General features: G+C 35.6%; 1 protein-coding gene across 2 annotated transcripts in view; it reads left to right on the top strand.

Annotated features, from left to right (window-relative positions):
* LOC148942449 (TBC1 domain family member 13) overlaps nt 1-27,923 on the top strand; it is a 231,952-nt gene that overhangs the window by 176,384 nt on the left and 27,645 nt on the right. For both annotated transcript variants that reach the window (XM_089102906.1, XM_089102907.1), the window contains 4 exons: nt 4,046-4,244; nt 12,665-12,866; nt 20,128-20,250; nt 24,045-24,102. In XM_089102906.1, the coding sequence (XP_088959032.1) occupies nt 4,046-4,244; nt 12,665-12,866; nt 20,128-20,250; nt 24,045-24,102 (582 nt within the window). The remainder of the gene's footprint in view (nt 1-4,045; nt 4,245-12,664; nt 12,867-20,127; nt 20,251-24,044; nt 24,103-27,923) is intronic.

Here is a 27,923-nt window from a genome sequence, read left to right as displayed (position 1 = left end):
AGATTTTATAGAAATAGTTTATTTTTTCAATCCATAAATGGACTTAAGTTTCACATTTTAACCAGAGAATTGTATTTTCCATAATTTTATTAAAAAAACTAGAGTTTACGGTCAAAAACCCTTATTAACTCAGATTTTATAGAAATAGTTTTAGTTTTCGATCCTAAAAAGAACTTAAGTTTCACATTTGATCCAGAGAATTGTATTTTCCATAATTTTCTAACAAAAAACTAGAGTTTACGGTCACAAACCCTTATTAGCTCAGATTTTACAGAAATACTTTATTTTTTCGATACAAATGGACTTAAGTTTCAAATTTTAAGCGGCGAATGGTATTTCCCGTAATTTTTTTACAAATAACTATAGTTTATGGTCAAAAACCCTAATTAGCTCAGATTTTACGAAAAAAGTTGTGATTTTTAATCCAAAAAAGGACCTGATTTTCACATTTGAAGCAGTGAATTGCATTTTAAATAATTTTCTTACAAAAAAACTATACTTTACGGTCAAAAACCCTAATAAGGTCAGATTTTACAGAAATAGTTTTATTTTTCGATCCTGAAATGGACTTAAGTTTCACATTTGAACCAGAGAATGGACCTAAGTTTCACATTTGAACGAGAGAATTGTATTTTCCATAATTTTCTTACAGGAAACTAGAGTTTATGGTCAAAAACCCTTATTAGCTCAGATTCTACAGAAATAGTTTATTTTTCGATCTAAAAAAGGGACTTAAGTTTCACATTTGAACCAGAGAATTGTATTATCCATAGTTTTCTTACAAAAGACTAGAGTTTACTGTCAAAAACCTCATTAGCTCTGATTTTTGGAAAAAGTTTTAGTTTTTGATCCAAAAATGGACTTAAGTTTCACATTTGAACCAGAGAATTGTATTTTCTATAATTTTCTTACAAAAAACTAGAGTTTACGGTCAAAAACTCTTATTAACTCAGATTTTACAGAAATAGTTTATTTTTCGATCCAAAAATGGACTTCAGTTTCACATTTGAAAGCTACGATCGTAATGAATGATACTTGTTAACAGAAAAAATGTCAATTGCCAAAAAAAAAATATAATAATAAAAATGGGGGGAGGGGGCCCAAAAAGTGGGAGGGAGGGGGTGCCCTTCGAGTTTGGGGATAGGGGACCTATGGAGGGTTGATGTCTCTGCTGGTTAGGGTCATTGGTGCTTATGATCCTTGATGGTTCGTACTCACATACACCTTACTACTTGATTTGCAAGGAATTCTATGGTTGGTTCTGAATTTCTTTATTAAAATTTTTTTCTTGCTATCTATATCTCTCATAGTATCAGATTTTTAGTAAACTATAACGTTAGACCCTATTTTAAAGTGAAAACACCGTTCAAACGCCACATTTATATTATTGAGAACAAATAAAAGAAGTAGGCATGGGTCAAGTCATGAGAATTTTCTACCATCTTTAAACATGTTCATAGATTGATATTTTTCCAAATTTATAATAAATAAGGTATGAATTAACATACTCTTCAGGGTTACCTTAACTGCTAATCACTTTAACCCTTTTTTTCTCCATCTTCCAAGCTCCGATGTCTCTGATTGGCTCCTAAATAACGGATGTTAGCTAAAAAAAAACAACAGTCTGGTTGAAAAACTTGGAGTTGAAACAAACTTGTGTGGGGAATCCCCACTCATACTGTTATCTTTTTTGCAATGTTTAGGAACTGGAGGGGAATCCCCGCTCGCTTGGAAAGGTACCAATGAAAGGCAAGCAAAACTCTCTCCCATCCCTCCAAAATTATCTTATTCAGAGATTTCTTTTCAAAAAATCATCAAATCACTAATTAGAATCAATCACACTCCTATTATTCAAACATTAATTAATATCGTTCATAGCGTCCATTTTGCGAATTCCTTATCCCTTTTTGCAAATGTCAATCAAACAATTCCGATTGTAAAAGCATGTTTAATCACGTTGCTTGGAAAGGTATCTATAAGTACATGCTCTGAAAAGGTGCCAAGGAACGTAATCTCCCCAAACACGTCAAACCGTATGCAATTGATATCAATAGCAATAACCAGTCTGGTAATCTGCCTTGGAAAGGTGCCAAGGAACATAATCGGTTAGAAGTATAACTTAGATCTCTACTTTCGTAAGCCCATGGAATGATAATAAGGATTAGTAGAAAGTATATCCATAAAATTGGCTGACCCAACATGATTCAATCATTGGTTTACCAGTTTTAATAACTGGCAATCCTGTTATTGAACTTTATTCTAAACTTACTCTTGTTGTAAACTTGTATTACAATTATTCAAATAGTAATATCAAGTAGATATACCACTAAAATTAGAGCATTTCCCTAAAAGACGAACTGCCTTATTCTGCATCTTCTAGATTGTTTAGTAATAAGGATGAAATTTAGTTGACACGCCCATACACAATATAAGGTTGAATAAATGTGCCATAAATAATCTTTACCACCGAAAATGTTCTTTCACACATTTTTTGCTCCACATTTTCAATAGATATGGCATATTGTATATTTTTTTAAAAGTGGACCAGCTTATAGACAGAATTTGCCATTAATTTGAAAGTATTGTCGACTTTCAGCTTAAATATGCAATTTATGCGCGGTGTCTACGTCTTTAAGATGTTGTTTTTCTTTTGAGTTTTGTAGTGTTTCTTTTTTCTGTTTTATACTTTCATTCATTTTGCTGCTTTATGTTCTTGTAAGTGCATTCATGTTTTGTTTAAATGGTTCAAATGCGTTATTGTTGTTTTGATTATTAGAAACCGGGAATGTCGATTAAAAAAAAAATCATGAGAAGGTTGTTGTAGAACTCTTGCTGCTGTAGACGATAAAACTTCACTGTGGTTCCTTCAATTGAAGCTGGGATAAAAACATGCCAAGTTCCAGGAACTTGATTAATAGTATTATAGCCAAAACGTATATTTTTTGAAGTATTTATCAAAAGTCGCAGCATCACTTTATTTCCGTGTTTTGCAGGACCGCAGCTGTGGAATTCACTCCCTGAGGGTATAAAGGTGACAGATAATGTTAGCCAGTTCAAGAGTGGGTTGAAACGTTACCTTCTGGAAAGTTGTTAATGATTAAGTTGATTTAAGTATGGCTTGCTAGTAATTCGTTTCCGCGTCGTGTATGGTCTATTGACGATATTGTTTAATAGTGTGTTAATAGTTAAAAGTTGTTATATTTTCACCTTTTTGTTCGTGATTTTGATTTATAGGTAAAGTGTGAATATGTGTTAGTAGATTATAAGGATGGAAACAACCATCATATACAGCCCGATGGGTTTCCCCGATGATTTTTGAAAGCGTTATTTTGGTTAATGAATGATTTCTCTCTCTCTCTCTCTCTCTCTCTCTCTCTCTCTCTCTCTCTCTCTCTCTCTCTCTCTCTCTCTCTCTCTCTCTCTCTCTCTCTCTCTCTCTCTCTCTCACTTGACAGGTGTATCCGGTTCATGTGTAAGTTCGGTTTTATTCGGGAATTCATCCGAGACAAATCGTTTACTTAAGGGACCACAGTCCCTAAAATCACTTTCTTTCACTTGTTTTGAGGCTTGCAAGATAAGATTTATTTCTTAAAAATTTCTATCACAAGTCAAGATGGACCAAAGATTTCATTTTTGAGATAATAAACAGAGAAAGTACAAAAAATGAGCCAATATAATAGGACATGTCAGGAAAAAAAGGAGGAAATTTTCTAAATATCAAACAGGCTATAAAAATTAAAATAAATAACCAAATCTAGACACTTATCAAACTCTCAGGTTCCATTTTTTGCAAGAACTCTGGGGGGAGGGGGGAAATTTAATAGGAGTAAGTTTGACTGCGCAATTCTATCAATTAAATGAAAGAAAATTTTTGGATTTCTAGTTTGTCTTTTTTTATATAGAATTTTCCTTAATTATTTTCAGGTTTTCCATGATTACTTACTTTTAATCCTAAATAATTCTTCAATTATTGAATAATCTGGCATTTTATTGATATTCTCCTTAAAACTTTAACCATATTCTAATAGTTTTATTATATTTTTAGCTAGAAACACGAGCACCGAGAACGATTATGGACTATGCAGTACTACCAGAAGGATCCGAAGCTCACTGGGAAGTTGTCGAAAGAATATTATTCATCTATGCAAAACTCAACCCTGGACAAGGATATGTTCAAGGGATGAATGAAATAATTGGCCCCATTTATTACACGTTCGCCACAGATCCAAATCTTCAGTGGAGAGGTTTTTATTTTGTTATATTTTTTTATTTATATGTTATTTTCTTATGGTAGGATTGTATGTTCTTATGCTCCTATTTTATTTTCCTACCTCTTACATATTTACTTTGAGGTAAAACACTTATCGTTTAATATATAAAGGTGTAGAAACAATTGCAAGAGACAACTGACTTACAGTACCCAAGGTTATCAAAATAAAAAACGTTTTTGTCCCCTTGGACCCCACTTAGGTCTATCAAGTATTAAAAACCACTAGTTTCTAAGGTTTTTTACTTTAGTAGTTTCAAATTTTGAAATTTTTAGGGAAGTACAATAGTCTTGTCAATTTCGATATTTTTTTTCCCTAGAAAAGAAATACGTTTGGAGCCAAATTTTCTAGCTCTTTTTTTTGTTGAATTTTTGCAAACGTTTCCTTTTCTTTTTTAGTTTGGCTCCTACTACTATCGAAAGCTACCTAACTGCACGTGGTGGTCTCTTTTATTGAAAATTGAAATCACGATTTTTCATAATTTTTAAAGAAATATACATAGTTTTGTAAGTTTCCACCTCACCTTTCTAAATAACCAGATTTCATTTTCATTGTCCATTGGGTACTTAAGGGATGTCTTCTACTTTGCAGTGCAAACTAGAAAGGGGTAAGATAGGACGTGTGACGTTTAATAATTTAATAATTATTTAATGGTGAATAATTCGATCCACTGACGTTTAAGCGTAATAATAACATCTAATTATGAAGTTTTCTACGTCGATCTTGATCTTCATCTTTTAAAATGAAAATATAGAAAAAGTATAACTTCAGATTCACGGGAGATAGGTTTTATTTTAAAAATGAAAATATTAAAAAATGATTTTTTAAATCAATGGGTGGTAATTTTCCCATTCCCCTCTAAGTATGGCCCCGTTTATATGCTTCCTAGATCTGGCGACCTTTGGCGTTATTTTTGTATACTTTTGTCTTTCCTGTTTAAACACGTTGCATTATGAATTTATGATAGGCAAGAACCCTCGCAGGTATAAACCCAAAAAAGGGGACAAAACATACCTTAGAATAGAAGAGCAGGAGTCTATAAAATAAAATAAGATTTATTGCTGAAAAATGGCTATCACGAGCCCAAAAGGACCGAATTCGCACTTTAGCGTCAAATAAAGCGAAAAAAGAACAAAAAAAAAAAACAAACAAACAACAACAGAAAATTATAAAAGGGTCAATGTCAAATACGTAAAAATGTTAAAAACAAATTAAACTCATAAAATTAGAAGGTCAGTGTCAAGTCAACAAAGATAAAAAAAAAATTAAAACTCATAGAATTAAAACAATAGGCCAACACAGCTGTGCGCACCTCCCCTTCGCTACAAAAAAAACAGGCAAAAACATAAGTTAGTAACTAAAAAAAAAAAAAAAAAAACCTCCAAATTTGCAAAATGGACATTAAAATTAAAAATTATGGAGTAAAAGCGAGTGAGGGGGGGAGAGGCTGCGGAGATTCACTGATTGAAAATATCAACTATGTAAGGGATAAAAGTTCTCCTATAAAGGTGGGGCCATGAGCTCAGTTGGCAACTGTTGGCAGTTCTCAAATAGTACTGTTGATATTTTGCCAAAAATATTAGTTATATTGTGATATTAAATGTTATTTTCATTCCCGTCAACAGAGATGAATCTTTCGTTGACTCGTCAACTTTTCGTCAACAGAGATGAATGACTGTTGACCAAACGTTAAGGTTCGGAAAGGTCCAGCGAGTGCAAGCTAGAAAGACGTACGTGACTTCTTAGAAGCTAGAAACAACAATGAAAAGTCATTAACAAATAGACAATGTCATAATGTCAGTAATGAGTGGTTTTTCGTGGCAATTGAAACAGTCAGGGCACTCGATAATCTCTACTAGTAACAACTCTTTGCAACACCAAGCTGTCTAAGGCCAACACAGCTGTGCGCGCCTCTCCTTCGCTACAAAAATAATAGGCATTGACTACGGCTGTAAGAGCAATAATAATCTTTTAAATACGTATTTACAGACGAAGGTCACTAAGTATTGCTATGAACCTAACTGCTAAGTACTATATCCGTGTAACATGAATCTTGGTGCTTATCTTGGACTAAGCCTTTTTTCCCAACAGACTATAGTGCTGGACCGATATATCGTCGCTGCTACGCTGCTGCATATCATCCACACTAACGGAAGGCACTGCAAGGCACATGACTTGATTAGGGCATGAAAATGACATGATTATTAGGGCTGACCAGTGTTGATGTCGAACTAAGTTTTTTTGCAACTGACTGCAATTCTTCAACGACATATGCTGTGTCCCCTAGTGGATATTGAATCATTGTGACTGACAATTGAGCCAGTCTAGTTTCCTGTCTGTATGGGTACAAATAGCATTGGGCATAAATAAATAACGTTGGGTATAAATAAATAAAATTAAGTATAAATTAACATATGGGTATAAAAAAAATATTTTAGATACGTAGTCAAGAGGGCTAGGCCATGTTTTACGGATGAAAGATGACAGCTTGTGTTTTTTGGCCATCCATTTGCGGCTAAGTTAAAATCAGGTCTTCTGGAACAGGGTGGGAAAAAGTCATAAGGGAGGATAAAAAGGTAATCAAGATTCCCGGGGCAAAGAGGGAATCTGTGAATGGATTGGCAGGGCTCCTACGCGTCCTGGAATACTTGGAAAACCTGGAAAATGAAAGATAAATTTTCTAGTCATGGAATAGACCTAGAAAATGGGAGAAAAAAATAAAACGTTTTCAGTTTAAGTTTTCATTCCTTTTCAAATAAAAGGTCAAAATAAAAAGTGTCATGGAAACCTTTCAGTTGGGATGAAAACTAATCCTTTATCCTTGTGAATGAACGCAAACGGGTCAAAAATTTAACCCATGTATGTCTGTTTCTGTCAACATCTTTGTCATCGTGGTGACAGCAACTGTGCATGCTATACTAATGTTTGAGAAACTCCTTCAGGTTTTTCTTAATGCAGGATGCTGCACTGCCTCGGAGTCCAACAAAATCTTTCCTCAGTATAAAGCATTCTCAGGGTATGCAACTGCATACCTCAGAAGAATTCCAAGACTTTCCATGCTGTTGCAGGCTTGATGAATTTTATGGGAGATTCCTCAGTGGGAGAGCAGAATATGCAGCACTGTGGAACGTAATGAAATGTCCTCTAACTCTGTGTCATGGACAAGCAGCAGTGGAGCGAGGGTATTACGTGAACAAGCACATGTTAGTGAAAAACTTAAAGGAAAAGAGTCCGATAGCATTTTGCTTGGTCCTAGATGCAACTGCTAAGTGTTTAAGTGGTGAAACCCTGCCATAAAAGTTAATCCAACACTGCAAAGGAGCAAGAATGAGGTATATGTAATATCTTGAGGATGAAAAAAAAGAATAAAGAACAAACTGCTAATGAAAGAAAAACAAGGAGCACCACCAAGAATAGAAGATGTAAAAGCAAAACAGAGAAGGATAATGGAAAGCAGTGAGATGGTATAGAAGAAGGCAGACAAAATGGTGTGAAAGAAGAAAAAAAACAGGACTTCACAGTGCTATCCAAGTCCGATGCTTTTTGTAAAAGTGTAGCCGAAAAACGGGAAGCTTTACAAGCTCTAGCGAAAACACTAGAAGACCTACAGGAGAGCGTCAAGAAGCTAAGACAATCGAGATTTATTTTAGAGGAACATTTTAATTTAAATGGCATTGCTTTGTTTTATATTGAGGTTTTTGAACTACTGAATAGGAGTTAAGTTTGACGGCAATATTTTTTATTTTTGCAGTGATTCATTTTCATTTCAAGAATGCAAGTGTTGGATGCACCAACTCGATTTCAAGTAAACAGATAAACTATAAAAAAATGTTTTGGTGATGTTTTGAAAATGAAACATTTTGTGGGAAAAGTAAAAGAAAGAAAGAGAGAGATAAATAAACATTGGAGACTCTGGTTACTCGCACAACACTTCTCCAAAGTGTGTGAAATACGATATATACCTGTATTTTATCTTAATTTTTCAGAATATTTTACTTCAGATCCATGTCATATTGGAGGCGAATGGAGTTCGTCCGGAATGATGCAGACCTTGTCTGATGGGGTCATCCCCTAACTAAACACTCCGATCAGGGTGGCTGCAACCTCATGTGGCGGGTGGAGCCCACCCCGGGAATATCAGTATCTAGGTTAAACCGAGCTCTAATCAGATTCCAGGCCTAGGGTCGGTTGGGCTAGCGACCATCCACCTGAAAATCAAGTGCTACGCAAAGTGACTACATAGCCTTAGATCCGGACCTCCTTTTAAGATCTCGACCTACGCGCGTCAACGGACATGCTGACGACGTCAGAAAGACTGACAGACTGAACCTTCTAGACCAAAGGGAGCTTCGAATAGCCACCTGGAATGTTTTGACCCTGAATGCACCTGCATCAAAGAACCTACTTTCTCAAGAACTTCGTAAGAATAAAGTGGTGATTGCAGGTCTCACAGAAACCCGTCTTACTGGAAGTAGAGAAGAGCGAATAGGCGATAATCACTCGTTAGTCTGGTCCTGGAGGGAGCATGAGAAGAAATGGTGTTGGCCTCGCGCTAAACGGCCTTGCAAGAAAGGCCTTACTCTTGCACGAAGCTGTATCGGACAGAATAATGAAGGCCCGCTTTGGGCACAAGCATGGCAAGATGACAATTTTTTTATGCTACGCCCCGACCAACGATTTCGACGACGTAATCAAGGAAGAGTTCTAATCTGCTCTGACCAGATGTCTGTCAACAATTTTCTCCCTACGATGTCACTGTTCTTCTCGGTGACTTCAATGCCACATTGCGAGATGATATGGGGGTTTGGGGTGGAAAAATTGAACCTGTATCCCCTGACCCAATGAACGATAGCGGCCTTCGCCTACTCGAACTGTGCCGATCCCATGAACTTGTGATCGCAAACACCTACTTTCAACATAAGACTATCCACCAGTACACGTGATTTAGTAACGACGGTTGCACAATGAAGATAATCGACTACGTCATTATCTCTAAACGCTAGAGATCATCACTGAAGAGCCGTAGAACTAACAGATCAGCAGAGCTCGGAAATACTGATCATTGGCTTGTATGTGCAGAAGTCCAGCTTCGCCTCCAGGCACAACGATCGGAAAGAAAACTAGTAGCAGTGGATATTGGGAAACTAAAGGAGCCATGTACTCGCCAGAAGTATAGTGTTGAGATATCAAATCGCTTTGAGCTCCTGGGCACACTCAACAACAGCGAAGACGCCTGGAAGTATTTTAAATCACAGACCAGCGAAGCAGCACAGCTGGTGCTTGGCAAGCGGAGTTTCCCGAAGAAATCGTGGCTAACTGACGAAACACTGCAGGTCATAGAGCAAAGGCGGAGGGCAAGACTTCTTGGGGACATGGCCACCTATCGAAGGCTCAATGGAGTGCGGAACAGACTTATTCACCGAGACCGAACTCAGTTTGTTGCAAGGAAAGACAATGAAATCGAACTAGCAGCAAAAAAGAAAGACATGTGTAGCCTGTTCAAGCACCTCCGTGATCTCACAGAAAATAAAACACCCGCACTGGGACCCGTCCTATCCAGGGATGGAACACTTCTCTCTGATGAGGGTTCTTGTCTCGAGCGGTGGAAGGACCACTTCTGCTCACTCCTGAACAACACTAACCCGTCTATGGCTCCTACTGATAGTCCCAGCCAACCTGGCAGTCCAAGATCCGAAACAGATGCTCCTCCAGGCGAGCCTTCCAGCCCCTCAAAAATTGGAAATGCAGTAAAAAGGCTCAAGAACAATAAAGCTGCCGGTATCTGTGGACTGAGTGCAGAGCTGCTAAAATATGCAGGTCCTGTTATGCTCCTGTTTCTCCACACCCTGTTCTCTACAATCTGGCAAACCGAGATAATTCCCGAAGAATGGCGGAAGGGTGTCATTATCCCTTTATGTAAGAGGAAAGGTTCTAGAAGCGACTGCTTGAACTACCTTGGAATAACCCTACTGTCTGTCCCAGGAAAACTTTTCTCAATGGTCCTACTAGATCAATGTCGAAATATCATTCGTAAAATCCGGTGACCGAAGCAAGCTGGTTTCATATTGGACCGTTCAACCATCGAGCAGATTTTTACGATCCGACAAATCACATATAAACACACAGAATTCCGACAAAAAGGTTTTTTTACCTTCGTCGACGTCCGTGCTGCGTTCGACTCAGTGGACCGAGACGCTCTTTGGCGGATTCTAGAATCGACATACTTCCCTAAGAAATACTGCAGACTCTTCAAGGCTCTACACCCTGGGACAGAGAGCTGTGTTCAAGTGAACGGCCGCCGCAGCCCGTTCTTCCAAATCACGACAGGAGTGTGCCAAGGATGTGCAGTTGCCCCAGAGCTCTTCAATGTCATCATAGACAACGTTATGACTAGGACTACTTCCCGTCTCAGCTTTGGACTCAAGTTTGGAGATCGTGTCATTACAGATGCTGATTTTGCCGATGACTGAGCCATTCTGGCGGACTCCATGAAGCCGTTGCTGGACGCGCTTCGAATCCTACGAGACGAGGCTGCCAAAGTAGGACTGCAGATAAACTGGACTAAAACGAAAATTATGGCCATAGACCCATCCTTTCCTGCTGCCAATCCTTCAGTTAGCCTGGATAGCACCACTAGCATCGAAGTTGTCCAAAGGTTCACCTACCTGAGCTCCATAATTTCTTCAGATGGCTCACTTCTTTCTGAACCACAAGCGAGAATATCCAAAGCGTCTTCTTCCATGAGCAGACTGAACCGTCACCTCTGGCGAAAACCAAAGATCAGTCGCAAAACAAAGCTGTGGATTTTCAACGCCCTCGTCAGTTCTGTGATGCTCTATGGAGCTGAGACGTGGCAAGCTTCAGCCGCAACCCTCAAGACAATTGATGTCTTTCAGTCGAAGAGCCTGAGGAGGATCGAAGGTCTACGATGGTTCGACTTTGTCAGCAATGAGAAGCTGCTGCAGCTCACCAAGCAGTCTCGGTTTTCGACCCAAGCAGCCGAGCGAACACTACGATGGTTCGGACACCTACTTCGAATGCCTCCACACATACCTGCGAAAACGATCCATGACTTCGACCCTGTCAAAGCCGGTTGGAAGCGACCTCGAGCCCGACCGAAGAAACAATGGTCTGACAGCCTGTCCGAGTTCCTGGCGATGGCAAATATCAGGTGGAGCGATGTGCAAACGCTTGCCATGGACCGAAGTGGATGGAGGAGGCAGACGTCACTCTCTACGCCGAGCAGCGCCCGGCAGGAGACATAAGTCAAGTCAAGTCCATGTCATATTAGGCTAAATTAATCTTGCATTTAAGTACATTTAGCTTTACAAAAGACATATCCTTTTCAATAAAATAATTGTTACAAAGATATGTTAAATAAAAAAAAAAATCTAGATTGACAATATATGCCATTATCTATGCACAATGCGCCTTGGTTTGAGCATATGGAATTACTTTAAATAGTCCAATAAAAGATGTTAGTCTGACGTTATTTTTTTGACGTTAGTGACTGATTGCATACACAGCTTCACTGTGTGGAATTGGACTTTTAAACTGATATCGTAACGTAATATTAGCAGTAGCTAAAATGGCAGTGCAAGATCTAAAGAAGAGAATAACTTCTGTGTTAGTTGTACTACATTGCAAGTAGAAGAAAGCAAATGGGAGTTTTAAAGACAACAATCTTTGCACAATTATAATGCCCATATAAGAGTGTAGATACAATATCATATATATTTAAAAATATATCCTAGTATGATGATAATATTGGCATATTGCCAAGCCATAGTTGTAACAGCTTGACTTATCTTGAGGCTGGCTAGCAGCCAGCAAATGTCCTGGAAAATTATTTCAAAAAAAGAATTGGAACACTTATTGGGGTGGATGAGGAGCGTGTACAACTTGTGTTGGCCTCAGGTGACTTAGTGCTGCAGTAAATTTTTAGTAATGGTAGGTGTAGTATGAACTGACGTAAGTAACGAATGTATAGTGAAGATGTGAATAGATTGGGTAGGAGGAGAAGCCTGTGCAGCTGTATTTACCTAAGGCTGCTTGGTGCTCCAGTGAGTTTTAGTATATATATATATATATATATATATATATATATATATATATATATATATATATATATATATATATATATATATATATATATATATATATATATATATATATATATATATATATATATATATATATATATATATATATATATATATATATATATATATATATATATATATATATATATATATATATATATATATATATATATATATATATATATATATATATATATATATATATATATATATATATATATATATATATATATAGTTCTAACGAATAATAAAAAATTTAGTAATAATGATAAATATAATTGGATTTATTTTCAGAGCATGCTGAAGCTGACAGTTTTTTTTGCTTTACTCTACTAATGTCCGAGATTCGTGATTTCTTTATAAAAACTTTGGATGGTAGCTCGAGCGGTATTGGTCAAATGATGGAGCAGTTGATGAAACTGTTGTTTCGTTTTGATAGTGAAACTCATTACAAGCTCCAAAAGCTTGAAATAAGGCCACAATATTTTTGCTTTCGGTGAGTTCGCTTTTCTTCAATAGTGAAAAATGTGTTAGCTCCTATTAAAAGATTTGGCTGGAATGGAGGAGGGGGGGAGGTATACAAAATTATTGCTTTTAATTTTTATCATTATGTCTATAAATAGATCAGTATTCATTTGTGAACATTGGTAAATATTGTGAATTAAAAAAATATATATGAATTTAAATCTCGCCATCCTGGGTCGAATGGTCGACTTCGAAATCAAACACAAAAAAATATGCAGATTGTAGAAAATCAAAGATACCTTTCAAAAATCGTAAAATCTCGTACACTCAGGGGTTGGGGGAAATCCTGGAAAGCGCCTGAAGGCGATGCGATCGCTTAAGGTAGGAAAATTTCTTTCCCGTTTGTTGTAGTAATTCAACACGTTTTAAATTCGCTGATAAAATAAAACTAATGTTTAATATAAAACAGCATATTTCAACTTAAAGATTAGCATGATGCTAATATTTTTATTTCATTTTTTATTTTAAATTGTTCATCTTATATACAAAAAATAAAAGGTAATTTGAATTAAGTGAAAAATAATGTTCAACGCATGGACGCATTGGAATTCTTACAAATGTTATTGAAGAGAGGGAGGGAGGGGGGGGGTAGAAAATCCTGGACACGATTTGATTTATAATTAAACATATTTTTTTTTTTTTAGTTTTTATATATTTTTTTTTTAAGTTTGGTGCAAAAGCTGTTTAGATATTTATTTTAAATTTATTTCTTAAGCATAGGAAAATTCAAGTTTGTTCTTGCAATTGTTAAATATATTGTTATCTGAGGTGACGAAAAATTTGCCTTTGTTTGGAAGTTGTTGAATTAGTTTCGTTTCGCTGTTAAAATAAAAACAGGAATTAAACGAAACGCATACAGACATGAAACTTCATAAAATAAAACAGACATTGAAAAACAGATTTCTGATTTCAAACCCCTTGCCTTTGGAGTGCTTCCAACTTTTTGGAATAGGCTAAAATCGATGATCAGTAGAGGTTGTGTTTGAGTGTGTGAAAAAGTAGATAACCATACCAACACAACGAGCGAGACTTTAGTTGCTGAGACAGGGGAGTCAATAGTCGTCCTCAGTGCCACAATTTGTCTAAAGAGTTGTCTGTTCTGGACGAGGATAAGAGCTTGATTGCATTCGATTCTTCGTGTAGTTAGTCGACTTGGGATGACATTCGTTTATCCCATGTCCGATCTCTCTCTGGGTGTTTCCAGCCGTTTGCAGTTCGACTAAAGGTAAAGATGATCGGTACAGGTATTTGAGTGATAAGGTGCTGTAGATACTAATACAACGAGCGAGACTGAAGCAGCTCAGGCTTATTGGTAATGGTATCGGGGGGTATGGGCGTTAAAATCCAATGAATTGTTTGAATTCCAAAGTAGTACCTTAAACTTAGGTATTATTTTCTTAGACCACACTGCCGTTCTATGAATACCAAATTAATTTTCAAATGGGGATAAATCCATTTATTTAGGCAGTGAAAAAAGAACAGGTTTTTTCACCTTGTTTTTTACTGTCTAAATAAATGGATTTATCCCCATTTGAAAATTAATTTTTTAGAAATGTTTGATGTTGGATGTGTGATTCGTTCAAAATTTTTAAGGATCACTGTATATGTCAAAAGAACAAAACAGGAAGGCCATGTGATTTTCAGTGTTTGATTTGCTGCTAGTCTTTTGCATCGTTCCATTATGAGGTTGTAAATTACAGTTGAATTTTATTTTGAAGGAGTCGACTGAAAAACTTGTAGGAAAAATATTCCCAGGATGATTGTTCCAAATTGAAATGCAACATCGAACGAAGCTGTTCTTCTAGTAATCTGTTCTTGATGTATCAACCTTCAGACATTTAAACCAAGCTGTGTATTTCGTGTTTGTCTTGTCGGTTGGACAATGGGCGGGGGAGAATAAAGTTTTACAAATGTAGAAGAAATTATGTTGTTTAAAAACAGCCATCAGTACTATATAAAACATTTCACTAACAAACTAGAAAGTCGTAGGTAACGACTCTATCTGCCCTATTAGTCCTATCCCGGATCTTTTGAAGTGGTGCCCACAACTTTTTTGGAGCACAAGGATATATCAGGCATCCATATTCGGTGATGGGTCTGATGCAATACTTGTAAAGTGGTATGATCCAGCTGGATTGTAGAAGGGAAGAGTTATTCCCAACTTTTTCTCGCAGGAGGCTCTCGACCAATTGAGGTAGGTTTTCCACGAGAGATCTCTGAAAAAGTAGATTTTTGAGACGACAAAGGTTGTGGACTCACTTTATAGCTTCATTCGTGAGGATGAAGTTCAGGTGTATGCGAGGTAGTTTTGATCGGAAGATCAGCATCTCTCTTGTTTTGGACGCATTGTAATTGCGTCGGATCTTCGAAAGTTGAATCTACAACTTTCAAAAGGTCCGTATGTAAGGAGGCTTGGGTAGGGTATTCGTGTTTTGGAATGGCTACGCGCGCCGTGGTGTCCCAGGCGAAGTGATGTAGTGGAATTGCAAGTTCGTTTTCATGTCATTTGTGTAGATGAGTAATAGCATAGGTCCTAAGATACTACCCTGGGGTATACCTGCCTTTACTGATTATTCGTGGGAAGTGATTTTTTTTAGAACAATCAGCATTGAACGATTAGAAAATAAGCTCTCGATAAAAGACGTCAGCGGACATCATACACATAGAGTTTCTTTAGAAGGTGACGATTACGTGCTCTCTTGAAAGCCTAAGATCCGTGGAATAATGTCGTATCCTTTAATGCCTGATGTCGTATCCTTTTACTAGAAGTTTGATCCACTCCTGGTAATGATCCACCGGGCAATCAAACGTTGGACGTTTCCGGTAGAATACATATTGGTGGTCGTCGAAAAAGTAATTTGACTTCAGGTACTAATAAAATTCATGATTGAAATCGCTTTCGGAAACTTTCCAGATACAGGAGAGGAGGCTAATAGGCCTCCGGGAAAACTCTTACTCGTCCGGGGAAATCTTTATCTGGTCTAGATATAGAAATCACTAGGCTGGATATCCGTGTGTATGGAAAGGTTCCTGAACCAAAAACATAGCCAGAAAAGTGATGACAAAAGTCAATCTAATTTTGCACTGCAGGACTTCAAGACAACATTAGGTAAGATATTATGACGCTTAAACCTGACAAGATCAAGACGCTGCTGGATGTGAAGGACTTTAGGAGTGGAATTGTTCAGACGATCAGGAAGAGTATTGATTCGGCCAGGAAAATCTCGAACCTCTTCACTATTGTCGTCCAGATTTGAGAATTCAGCAAACACCTTACCAAGAGCTTCTGTCTTTGCCTTTGGTTGTTGCACGACATTTCTGTCATTGATTTTTAGGGGGGGGGGAGACACGAAATGGCTGTGGAGTTACAGAAGCCTTGCATAATACGTGTAGTTGAAGTACCTATTAGCCATGTAATCTTAACATAAATAATTATCAAAATTAGTAAATTTTTTTTATCGAGAATTAGTGCATACAAAACTTCAAATACCCTATTACAAAATTCGTCAGTTATCTGGGTAAAAACTTCGAATATAACTTTGAACTTAGAAGCTTAATTTTTTCATAATGCCCTTTGCCTATATCTGTTTTGTCATCTTTAAATCAATTGAAATGGGCGACGTTTATATTGATTGTTTTTTTTTTTTTGCTCTTTTGGATTCCTAAAAAGCCTTCTTGTGTTAAAAACTGGTTTTTAATAACAATTAAAAAAATACATTTTAAAGTTTTTTTTTGGCTTCTTTATAGAATATGTCATGTGGGCTAAGGCTGAACTGCTGCTTTTTTATTGCTTTCGGCTGCTCTTTTGTATATTATTCATTTTTTCTTTTGGGGATTCATTCCAAATTATAAACTGATAAATACCTAATATCAGTCAAATTATAAACTGCATATAAAATGAATAAATTTATCAAATGGAAAAATGCACGATGAAAATTTCACGTAAGAAAACTTTAATTACAATGAAACAAAAAAACACTTAATGGTTTATTCGGTATGAAGAAAAATGAAGTGCCATCTATTTTCTTAGGTAAAAAATAAAAAGCTCATCCGTTTTTAATGTAATAAATGAAATAATATGCAGACTAAAGTAGCTCCAGGAAGATGTTGAGATTTTCATCCTAGTTCGTCACTTTTAATCCAAGCAAAATGTTAGGACACTTAGTATCAGTTATTATTGAGTTTAAGCTTTGATTTCCAAATGCTCACGAAAATTACCAAATTTAAGAAAATCGCACCAATAAGTCACTTGTGGTCAAAATACTCAAAGACTCCTCTTTGATCCCCACCCAGGCTCAAAGCTTCTGCTAGGGTCATTTCCATGGAAATCTCCAAAGAGTTTCTTTTTAAAATAGCTTTCAAGCGTAGTTAGGGGTATTTAGTCTTTATTGCTTTTCTTTAAAGCTTTGAAAAAAGTGGGATAATATTCCAAATGTTACATTTGTTATATTTGTGCATATTTTAGGTAATCATATGTGGGGTGGTCGAATTTTTTAAACCCCTGTAGATACGAAAGAACATTGCAAAATCTAGTACCCTGAGGTCATAAGACTGTCAAAGACTCCTCATTGAACCTCCCAAATTGAAAGCTTTTATTATGACCTGGCCTTTTAATGTAACTTGGCCACTGGACCAAGGGCGCCATTGTCACTCGAGCGCAACATTAGGTGTGGATGTCGATATCACTTTGGTCACACCAATTCGTTTTAGTGTGAATCTGCTGGTACTTATCAATGAATGTTTTCAAAGTAAACCCGTTTCATCAATAAGAAAAAAAACGGGTTGGACGCACATCTCCCTTTCCCTTTGGACGATAAAACCATGCAAGTGCTGTATCAAGTATAAATTATGAAAAACTTGCTAATTGTTGTCAAATTTTCAACTTTTTGACATCCCTGCTTTAAATAAAAAATAATCATGGTACTATCACTTAAATATAATAACCCCCTATGCCTTCCCCCCCTCTGGATACCATCTTGATAGGATACCGTCTCTGCTTTAATTAAAAAAAATAAACTTATTGGCATCCCTGCTTTCAAAAAAATCGAGGTATTACCATTTAAATATGATAGCTCACTGCCCCCCCCCCCCCCTCTGGATACCACCTTGATAGGATGTCATCTCTGCTTTAAATTAAATTAAAAAATTAACTTTTTGGGATCCCTGCTTTCAATAAAAAAAATTCGAGATATTATCATTTAAATGTAATACCTCCTTACCCCCCCCCCCCACTCTGGATACCACTTTGACAGGATTCCGTCTCAACTTTCATTAGAAAAATAATTTACTTAATAATTAACTAGGTCACTATATGGTTCAAACAAACACGCAAAATAACGTTAATCAGCTTAGTATTGCTTGAAAAAAAAATGAGGGCTTTAGTAAAGTGGTAATAAGACCAAAACAAAAATGTCGAAATTATTCAGATATACCTCAAATTATTGGGAAACTGAGTCATAGATTCGCCATGGCATTCAATAAGATCTAAAGTTTCTAATTAAAAGGGAGCACACACAAAAGCCAAATTAGGCCAGTAGCCTATGAGAAATCGCAAAATATCCAAGACAATGAACAAGTACTAATGGGGAGCTCTGGGTCTATCAAAATATTTCAATGGTTTCCCAGAGAATTTGATATCATTTTCTTCTGTCTCCACTTTAAATGAAATAAATAATTTTCTTTCTGGCATCCCTGCTTTCAATAAAAAAAATGAGGTATTATCAATTAAAAATGATAGCCCCGTATCCCCCCCTATAGGCAATAATTTACAATTTATTTATGAATCATATTTTTGGGGTGACTTCTGGTTCAATCTTTAATTCCCCAACCTTGTACATAGCTTAGTCTATTGCTAAATTTTGTCTCAATAAAAGGTTTTTGTTTGGGGGGGGGGAGGGGGTGGAGTAAGAATGTTTCAGAAAGAAGATTGTATTTTCTATCAGGCAATCAACAATTGAGTGTTAAACATTAAGAAAATCTTATCTAAAAACAGCAAAAAAAAAAAAAAATCTGCAAACTTACAATTCAGCTGTAGAAACAATCTGTCGGCTGTCAATTTCAAAATCCAACTGAAGGCTGAAGCTGTATAGTAGTGACTGCGTTCTATAATCCTATTCAGCTTGGAAATAAAATCCTTGACTACGAATGATGTAAGAAATAGCGATTGGGAAACTGCATTCGAAATTATCTAAACTCATTTCATAAAGACGATACTTTTTTTTTGTCAACATATGAAGAACTGTGTATATTGCAGTATTTGCAATTGCATATTGAATCTGTCTGGTTTTTATGCAAAATAACGAAAGAGACGAAAATTAATGAACAAGAGGGTAGTGAATAATTATGGTATGCAAAGTAATATTTGGCAGGAAAAGTCACTGGTGATAATTCGGTAGGGGTGGCACCGTGATTGCGTGATTTTCGGGAATTCGGGGAACCAACTTTTTTTCGGGGTGACGCATAGATTTTTGGGGAAAAACCCGAAGATTCGGGGATAGTGCAAGCCCTGCTTGATTTCTAATCAGGAAAATATAAATACTAAACCATACGAGAAGGAAAAGTTCCGACTTTGCCGGTGACGAAATAAAGATTTGCCGCAAAATTATTAACGTCGACCGAACGCCGCCGCCTCTACCGGCGGCGTTATGACACTTCGGCGGCGGTCGCCCGGGCCTCTCGTCGGCGGCGTTCGGTCGATCCGCCGGTGCGGCGCCGGGGTCTATATATATATATATATATATATATATATATATATATATATATATATATATATAATATATATATATATATATATATATATATATATATATATATATATATATATATATATATATATATATATATATATATATATATATATATATATATATATATATATATATATATATATATATATATATATATATATATATATATATATATATATATATATATATATATATATATATATATATATATATATATATATATATATATATCTGCCCGAAACAAGGCTTATGGAGAAGAGATGACCCCAAAAAGGGTATTAGAAGAGCTGGAACTAAAAAAAGAAGTTTATATACGCAGATTGCTTCGTTCTTTCTATATTTTGACAGTTTGATTGCTCTTCTTATGTCCACCTGTATTATATTTCTGTATGAACTTATTATCACGTATTTCTTTAGTTAATTTACATTGTTTCATTGAAATTGTTAATTAAGTATTAATGACACATTTCTTGTGTAATTTTTTAGCTGGATTACTCTCCTATTATCCCAAGAATTCGAATTGCCTGACATCTTGCGTATATGGGATAGTCTATTTGCTGACGAACACCGGTTTTGTTTTTTGCTTCATCTTTGCTGTTCCATGATCATGTGAGTTTCTTATTTATTCAATTTTTACTTTTTAATTTCAGTTTATTTCGGGAATTTCATTTGGACATCCTAAAATTGAAGTCTCAAAACTTTATACAGGCTATTAAATATAACTTATGAATTAAGTTATTCTGAAGAAGAACAGTTAGATTAGCGTCTACTTTAAAGAATAATGGGGGACTTAATCTTGCTGTGAAGTATTTGTTCCCCTTGCAACAAATAATTTTTTCACACGCCGATGTTATCAGTTCCAGATCTATCCATTCACCGAATCAGAATTGCGATATTACCAAGACTGGTTCTTGGGGAAGGATCTGTTTGAAAAAAAATACGAAAATCGTGATATCAATAATCCTACTTCTCTTTGCTATTAGTTCTTTCTTCTCACTCGTTGATTTGGGATCACCTTTTCTAGATCTTTTTTGATTCTCGGCTAATTCTGGATCTATCTTCAATGGTGGTGCTCTTCTAAATCTACTTTCCAAAAATATCTCCTGTACATTTGCCTCCAAATAGCATCCAATCTGTTTTTAAAAGTAGCTATGTGTGCTAGATGCTGCTATGAGTTGCTAGCTGTTTTCCAGAGAAATTGCCAACGGACTGTTTGGAGTACCCAATCGACTGATCGTATCTCAAATAGTAAGCTGTACGAAAAATTTGGTTTAATCCCACTTTCTAGGACTATAATGAGAGAAAGGATGAAATGGCTACGACACGTTCTACGGATGACGGATTTCAGACTGCCAAAGATTGCCCTTTTTATTCAATCGTTTAGGCCAAAGGAAAAGTAGTTCGTTCCCCATTGGAGCGGAAGGATCTCGTAAGGAAAGATTGAATGGAAGTGGAAACTTCTTGGGAGGGTGTAAACAATGAGGCTTTGAATAGATTGTGATAGAGGAGGAGCGTGCGTTGCTGTGATGAGCCTCAGTTTAACAAAAACTTTGAGAGTTTTTTTGAGAGGCTGAAAATTATGAAGGAAATTGTGATATGGAAATCAAGTAGATTTTAAATTGGGGCTGTGGGGACCAAGAGGATCTGCTAAACAAATATTAAATCAATTCTAAAAATATATATATACATAAAATGTAGCTGTATGAATTCTTAGCATGAAACCTCCTCTTTTTTTTTTTTTTTTTTTGATCTTTATAAAATTTCAGGCCACGAAGACACCCTAATAAAATCTTTAAAACTATGGGAACCTCAGCCTGAGACAAGTCTGGTTGGACCGATTCTTGAACTCCTATTTTAATTTTATATTTAAAAAACAAATCCGAAATTTTTTTAACACTACTACTACTAGCAAATCACCGAGCCACCTGAGGCCATCACAGCTACATACACTCCTACTTAATTCCAATCTATTCAAAGGATCCCTCTTTACACACTCCCAGAAATTTACAATTTCTCTTAAATCTTTCTTTATGACTTCTTCCCACCCCAGCCGTGGACGACCTGCTCTCCGTTTAGCCCTAGACGGTTGGTCGAAAAGGATAGTCATCGGCAATCTGTCATCCTTCATCCGCAGAACCATCTATCCATCTTAATCTTATTCCTATTATAGCCCGAGAAAGCGGGATTAAACCACACTTTCCGTACAGCCTACTGTTTGAAACAGGGTCAGTCAGCTGGGTATTGAGAAAAATCTGTAGGCAATTCTACTGGAAAACATCTAGAAAATCTTCATCCACTTTTCGGAGCGCCCATGCTTCAACACAATGTTTGATCACTCTAGCTTCCAATATTCTGATCTTGGTTTGCAGACTCATCTTCCTATTCTTCCAAGCTTTTTTAGCTGTGACATCCAGAGCCTTGGCTGTTCTACTTTTAACATCTTCACTGCTCCCTCCGTCTTTACTAATAATACTACCAAGGTAAGTGAAGCTTTCCACCCGATCAATCTTTTCGTTACCCAACGTCACCATTTCATCTTCACTTATTCCTATCCTTAACGACTTATTCTTCTTAACGACTTAACGACTTAGGCTGAAAATTATGCAGGTTTTCATTTTATTTTTTTTAATTATATTCCCCCTTCCTCTCTATCCGATCTTTTATTGCACGGCTATTTGTAAATTTTGTCCAAAATATAAATAGCAACCTAAAATATTGATTCTTTATAAGAAAAAAAAAGCTTTGAAAATATACCTTTTATTAACTAATAAAACAAAAAATACCAATAAAAAACGAACAAAAATTGTTTTTAAAAAACTTTCCATTAAAGAATTTTTTCAAAGAAAATTAAAAAACCACATCAAACCAAGAACAATCAGAATAAGCTGAAATAATAATTTAAGCTTGAATCAATATTAATAAATCTCAAGTCAAATTAGCAGAAATCACAATAATAAATAAACGAGACCCAAAATGTACAGAAATTACAATTAAAAATTTTGTCAAACTTAAAGTGAATGGAAACTACCTCAAAGAGGAGAAGGGTTAGCGCCCACCTCAGCCTTCTAAAGACCAGAGTCTCATTTGTGCTTTACTAAAAACAGAGTATATTCTAAGTGTTTTCGCATTTATAACGTTAGTAGATTCAAAAGAGGCAAGACTTGCAGGAATGAATATCATTCTATGTTAAACTTGCAAACTGTATTCATTGGTTTTGCAGTAATTTTGGTTATTTTGGCTATTTTTGCTATATATATATATATATATATATATATATATATATATATATATATATATATATATATATATATATATATATATATATATATATATATATATATATATATATATATATATATATATATATATATATATATATATATATATTTGAGTTTATTAAAAATGTTTTCAGTAAGTACAAATGAAGCTTTAGTCTTGAGAACTGTCATTCTCCTGTTTGTGGCAATACCTCTTCGTTTTGAGTTTGACTTGGCTATTCATTGTAATTTATGTTCGCTATGGGTCTCATTTATTTATGACAGGTATTTCTTCGTTTCAAGCTTGAATTATTACTTGGCTTTATTTCTGATCGTGTTTTGTTTAATGTTACTCTTTACTTTTCTTTGAAAAAATTCTTTTACAGGAAAATTAACTTTTAGTAAAAATTATGGAACAGCAAAAATTTTAATAATTGAAAACTATGAAGCCAATTATGGAAAGTACGGGTCAGGTGGCTAGGCCAACGACTCTTCCAACATTTTTGTTATTTCCAACGTTGTCATATGACCTGTTCATAAACTAATAAAACCCAAATAGAAAAATTATCATCTTCAGCACCTTTGAAATCGTCTTCGTTTTTCATTGGCAGCGTCAAAACCGTCTTTGAACGTATTTGTTTTATCCAACATCATCATATATAGAAACACAGATAAACCGTTAAAAAAAAAAAAAAAAACTAAAATAGAAAATTTAACGTCTCCGAAGTCCTCAAAAGTCGGATATCAAAGCTGCCTTTTTGTTTTTCGTCTCTACTCCACGTATGCTATTTACAATGATAGAGGGACTGAACCAATAACTGAAGTGAAAATAAAAAACTTTTTATGTTAAAGTAATAATCTCTTCATTCTTATCTTCAATGTTCCCAAAATCATTTTGGTCTTTAATTGTCAACGTCAAAATTGCCTTTCACGTCTTCGTTTTCTCCAAACTTGTCATATATATAAACAAAGATAGACTGATAATATAAGTAGTGTTTATTTTTGGTTATTTCTTTAAATTAATTTGCCTATTTATGATGAAGCTTGGCTACTTATTTCTGTTCGTCAAAATTTTGTTTTAGTATATTAAGTCATGATTCCGTAAATAATGTTCTTTGCTGATTCGTATGTCATTTTTTCTTCTAGATTAATTCGACAAGATATTTTAAGTGGAGATTTTTCAAGTTGCATGCATCTGTTGCAGGTAGGATTTCTTTTTTCTCTTTTTCTCTGATCGATAAATATCCCAGGTATTGACCTATATTTCCGGTAAATTTTATTTTGTATTACAGTGACGAAAAGTATCTTCGGGTTAACTTCCCCTCTCCTCTTCACCAAAATCTGTGTAAAGAACCCCTCAGTCAGAACAAATGGGTCTTAAAATGAACGTTTAATGTATTACAATGACAAATCCATAAGGGGGACCTTATTTTCATCCCATAATCTTGTGTAATGAATCCCTTAATCTTTAAAGTTGGTACCTTAAACTTGAATTTTCAGGGTTTGGACACCTTCTTCTCCTTGGAAAAATTCTTGTCATCCACCTTCCCTGACTTTAAATTCTTTACGCAACAGTCAGAAAATATGTGTCTTCCATTAGATCTTGACCTGTCAAGACGTCTTGTTTTGAAATTAATGACGCTTATCATTTTTAAGTGAAGACGCGAGATCAGCCTTGTGAACTTTAGCAAGTACCAGTACTAATTCTGGCTTCGGCGACCAGGTTTTAGTTGAAGATATAGCTTCCAATTCAAGGTCTGTCTCGTTTTTATTCCTTAGCCTAGAATGTACAATCTTTGAAACGAATGCTACATAAAATAGGGAACTGGGTCTTTCCGTTGCTCTATGTGCAATGCCTGGTTGCATTCAGCTTGGATAGGCATAACAAAAAGTATTAGCCTTAGAAACCCTAATTGGTTATGCGTTCAATGCCGAGCGTCGATGGTTGAAAATGACGTGATTAATTCCATCGATAATCAACCAGAAGTGGTTCAACCAATCGAGGCTGTAAAATCCTTCGTTATTTCGGATGGAGAAAATTCATCTATCTCCAACAAACATCATCTTGAAGTGATCGTTGGAAGTGGTACTACAAATTGCCCTGCTATACCTCGTGCTTCAAGTAATGTCAACAATATTTCTGATGGATCGATTGATTCTGAAAAAATAACCACAACCCATCAATCCCAAGTTACCCCCCCCCCCAAAAAAAAAATCTATTGTTCCAGTAAAGGTGAATTAACAAGCATTGCAGAAACGGCTAGTGACTTCGAGCCCCATACCAGTGAGTACCGCCTAAAAAAGACGCGTAAATCGTCAATTCTCGAAAATGGATTACTAACCTTGAATTTCTCTATGATAGTTTATCTTATCTTTATGAGTGCTATAAAAGTGGTCTTTTAAAGGACAATGAAATAAATACGTTAGAAGTCGGTTTCCAGCTACCAATTGTTGCGGCTATCCATGCATTTAAATACCATATACTGCTAATTGTTTCTCCTTTAGATTATAATTTAACCCAAGTATACATTATCCAAGTTCTTCCAGTTGTGAACAACTACAAAACCCTTTGAACCTGAAAACGTCACTATATGTAATCAAGCAAGTGCTAGTGAACTTCCCTCGTCAGAATTTTTTCAAGGGATTAAAATGGTTGCGCAAACTATTCCTTCTGACCTTGTTTTAACTGAAGATTATTTATTCTTGAAATCCAGTGGTAATGACACATCTTTAAAGATTGACAATGACTGTCGAACTTACAAGCGGAAATTCTCACCCAATGCAATCATATATTCAAAAAAATGAGTTCTGTGATCTTAAGTGTAATAAACCTAATGTTTGCTTTAGATTTTTAGAAATTTGATGTATATCTAACAGTTGTAAACTTCTACACATTTGTAAGTTTCATTTTTTTAGTTGCTGTATCAATAATCTGTGCAAATACCCCCGTGTTTATATGTGCAAACAAACTTCAATTGGCAGATGCTTTGGCTGTGCAAAACCTCATATCCAAATGTTCAGTAAGTGTTATAGTAGGTTCCACAAAACTGGGTCACCAAGAGGCGCTCTAATTTCTGCTTGTCCTACTAAATATTTTTTAGACCACCGCTAGCACACAAAAAAGTTCACGAGCTATCAATTTCTGACCACTTCAGTATTTATCCAGATGATTCCCCCGTCTCAATATTCACTTCCATACCTCCGTCTTTCTTTTTCGAAGTTAAATGTACTCCCCCCTCTAGCTACGTTCTAACATTTTCTTACCTTTCCATCTATCACTACCCACCTTCTTGCCTACTCCCTTAACGTGAATTCTTCGTGCCATTCCTCCGAGAAAAAAATCTTCTCTCCCCTGATTCCTCCAGTTGATCCCACACTCAGCTACGACTTAGTTACTTTAGCTTACAGTCTCCGCTAGAACCTGCTCATTCAAATACAGACGTGTTTTAAATAGATGTATTTGATCTTCCTGTCCTTTATCCTTATTACACGTCTTTAGCCCCCGTCAAGAATTCCACCAGAAGCTCTGACCCTATCTGTGATATAAAAAAGTAAAGTGTAAAAACGGTACCTTCACAAGTCGCTTTCGATTCCTCACACTTTTGTTGAGCAACGCTGAAAGCCTTAACTTTGAAAAACTTTTAATTAGAATTTTTAGTATATACATCTATACATATATATATATATATATATATATATTTTTTTTTTTTTTTTTTTTGTATTATATGATCTAATTGCTTTTACTGAAATGCATCCTTTAAATTTTCACGCGTTAAAGATTAGAATCTTTTCAAAATTCGTTAAAATCTGATAAGGAGACCGCCCACTGATTATGAGAAATAGCACAGTTTTATTTTTTGTCCATGGTGACTCGTATTGAAATTAAATCTGTGATCTGAGCCTTGATGTTTTGGAGAATATAATTGGGGTGTGCGCTCAACATTAAGTCTTACCAAGTCCTTTCAATTTAATTTTCCTGGGTTGTTTTTATTACTACCCTAATCAGACATCCACTGACAAAATAAATTTTATCGAGAAAGCACATGCAAGTGCTGAGTTTGTACAATAAAAGTACCCAAATGCAAGAATTTTCCTGATGGGTGACACAAACGATATAAGACTTGATTTTACATGTAATACTTTTAATTTAAAACAGGTCGTTAATGTCCAAACTACAAAAGGCAATACTACTCTTGATTTAATTTGCACTAATCTTTCGAAGTTTTACAAACCTGTCTCCACTCTGCCCCCTCTAGGGGGTAGTTACCACTTTAGTCTCTTCCTATCTCTGCTGGCTAAAGTTACAGTCGTTTTCTATAACTGAAACCGCTTATAGACCTCTTATTGACTCAGGACTTTTCAATTTTGGTTCCTGGATTACTACTGATAATTGGTCCACTGTGTATCAAACAAATGATGTTGACTGCATGGCTTTGTCCCTCCAAATTTATTGAGGAGTAATTATGAATTCTACTTCCCTGAGAAAAAATTTAAAACGTGTTCTACAGATAAGCCTTATGTTACTGAGTCTTTTAAAAAACTTATAAGAACAAAAATCAATTTTTTCAAAGCAGGTCGTATTACTGAGGCTAATGATTTAAGGAAGTTCATAAAGAAAATATTAAGAAAAGCAGCTTCTAATTATTATAATAGTAAAGTCAAAGATCTATGTTCTAACAAGCCCAAGCAATGGTACAGAAAATCAAAAAAAAAAATGCGGAAAAAGTCCTTCCGAAGTTGATTTTCATCTCCCTGAACCCCCTAATAAGACGGCCAACGATTTAAACTTGTACCTTATTTCCATAGTTCTATGTTTCCCCCCTTTCACTTACTCGGGTATGACCATTTCCCCCAATATTTGCACTTCCTTTATTTCTCCCTTTGAAGCTATAATAAGAAGCTCTAAAGCTAATAAAATCAAGTATTTGCCAATCAGTTATCCCTGTTGACTTAATTACGTCTTTTTTGGACAAAATTAACGAGCCTATATCAAATATTTTCAGTCAAATCACAAAATTTAGCTAA

This window comes from Artemia sp. Qi Xiang Cuo, chromosome 17, assembly GCF_049724085.1.
Source record: "Artemia sp. Qi Xiang Cuo chromosome 17, ASM4972408v1, whole genome shotgun sequence".
NCBI lineage: Eukaryota > Metazoa > Arthropoda > Branchiopoda > Anostraca > Artemiidae > Artemia > Artemia sp. Qi Xiang Cuo.
The sequence above is the reverse complement of the archived record's forward strand: the minus strand, read 5'-3'. Positions and strand labels throughout refer to the sequence as shown.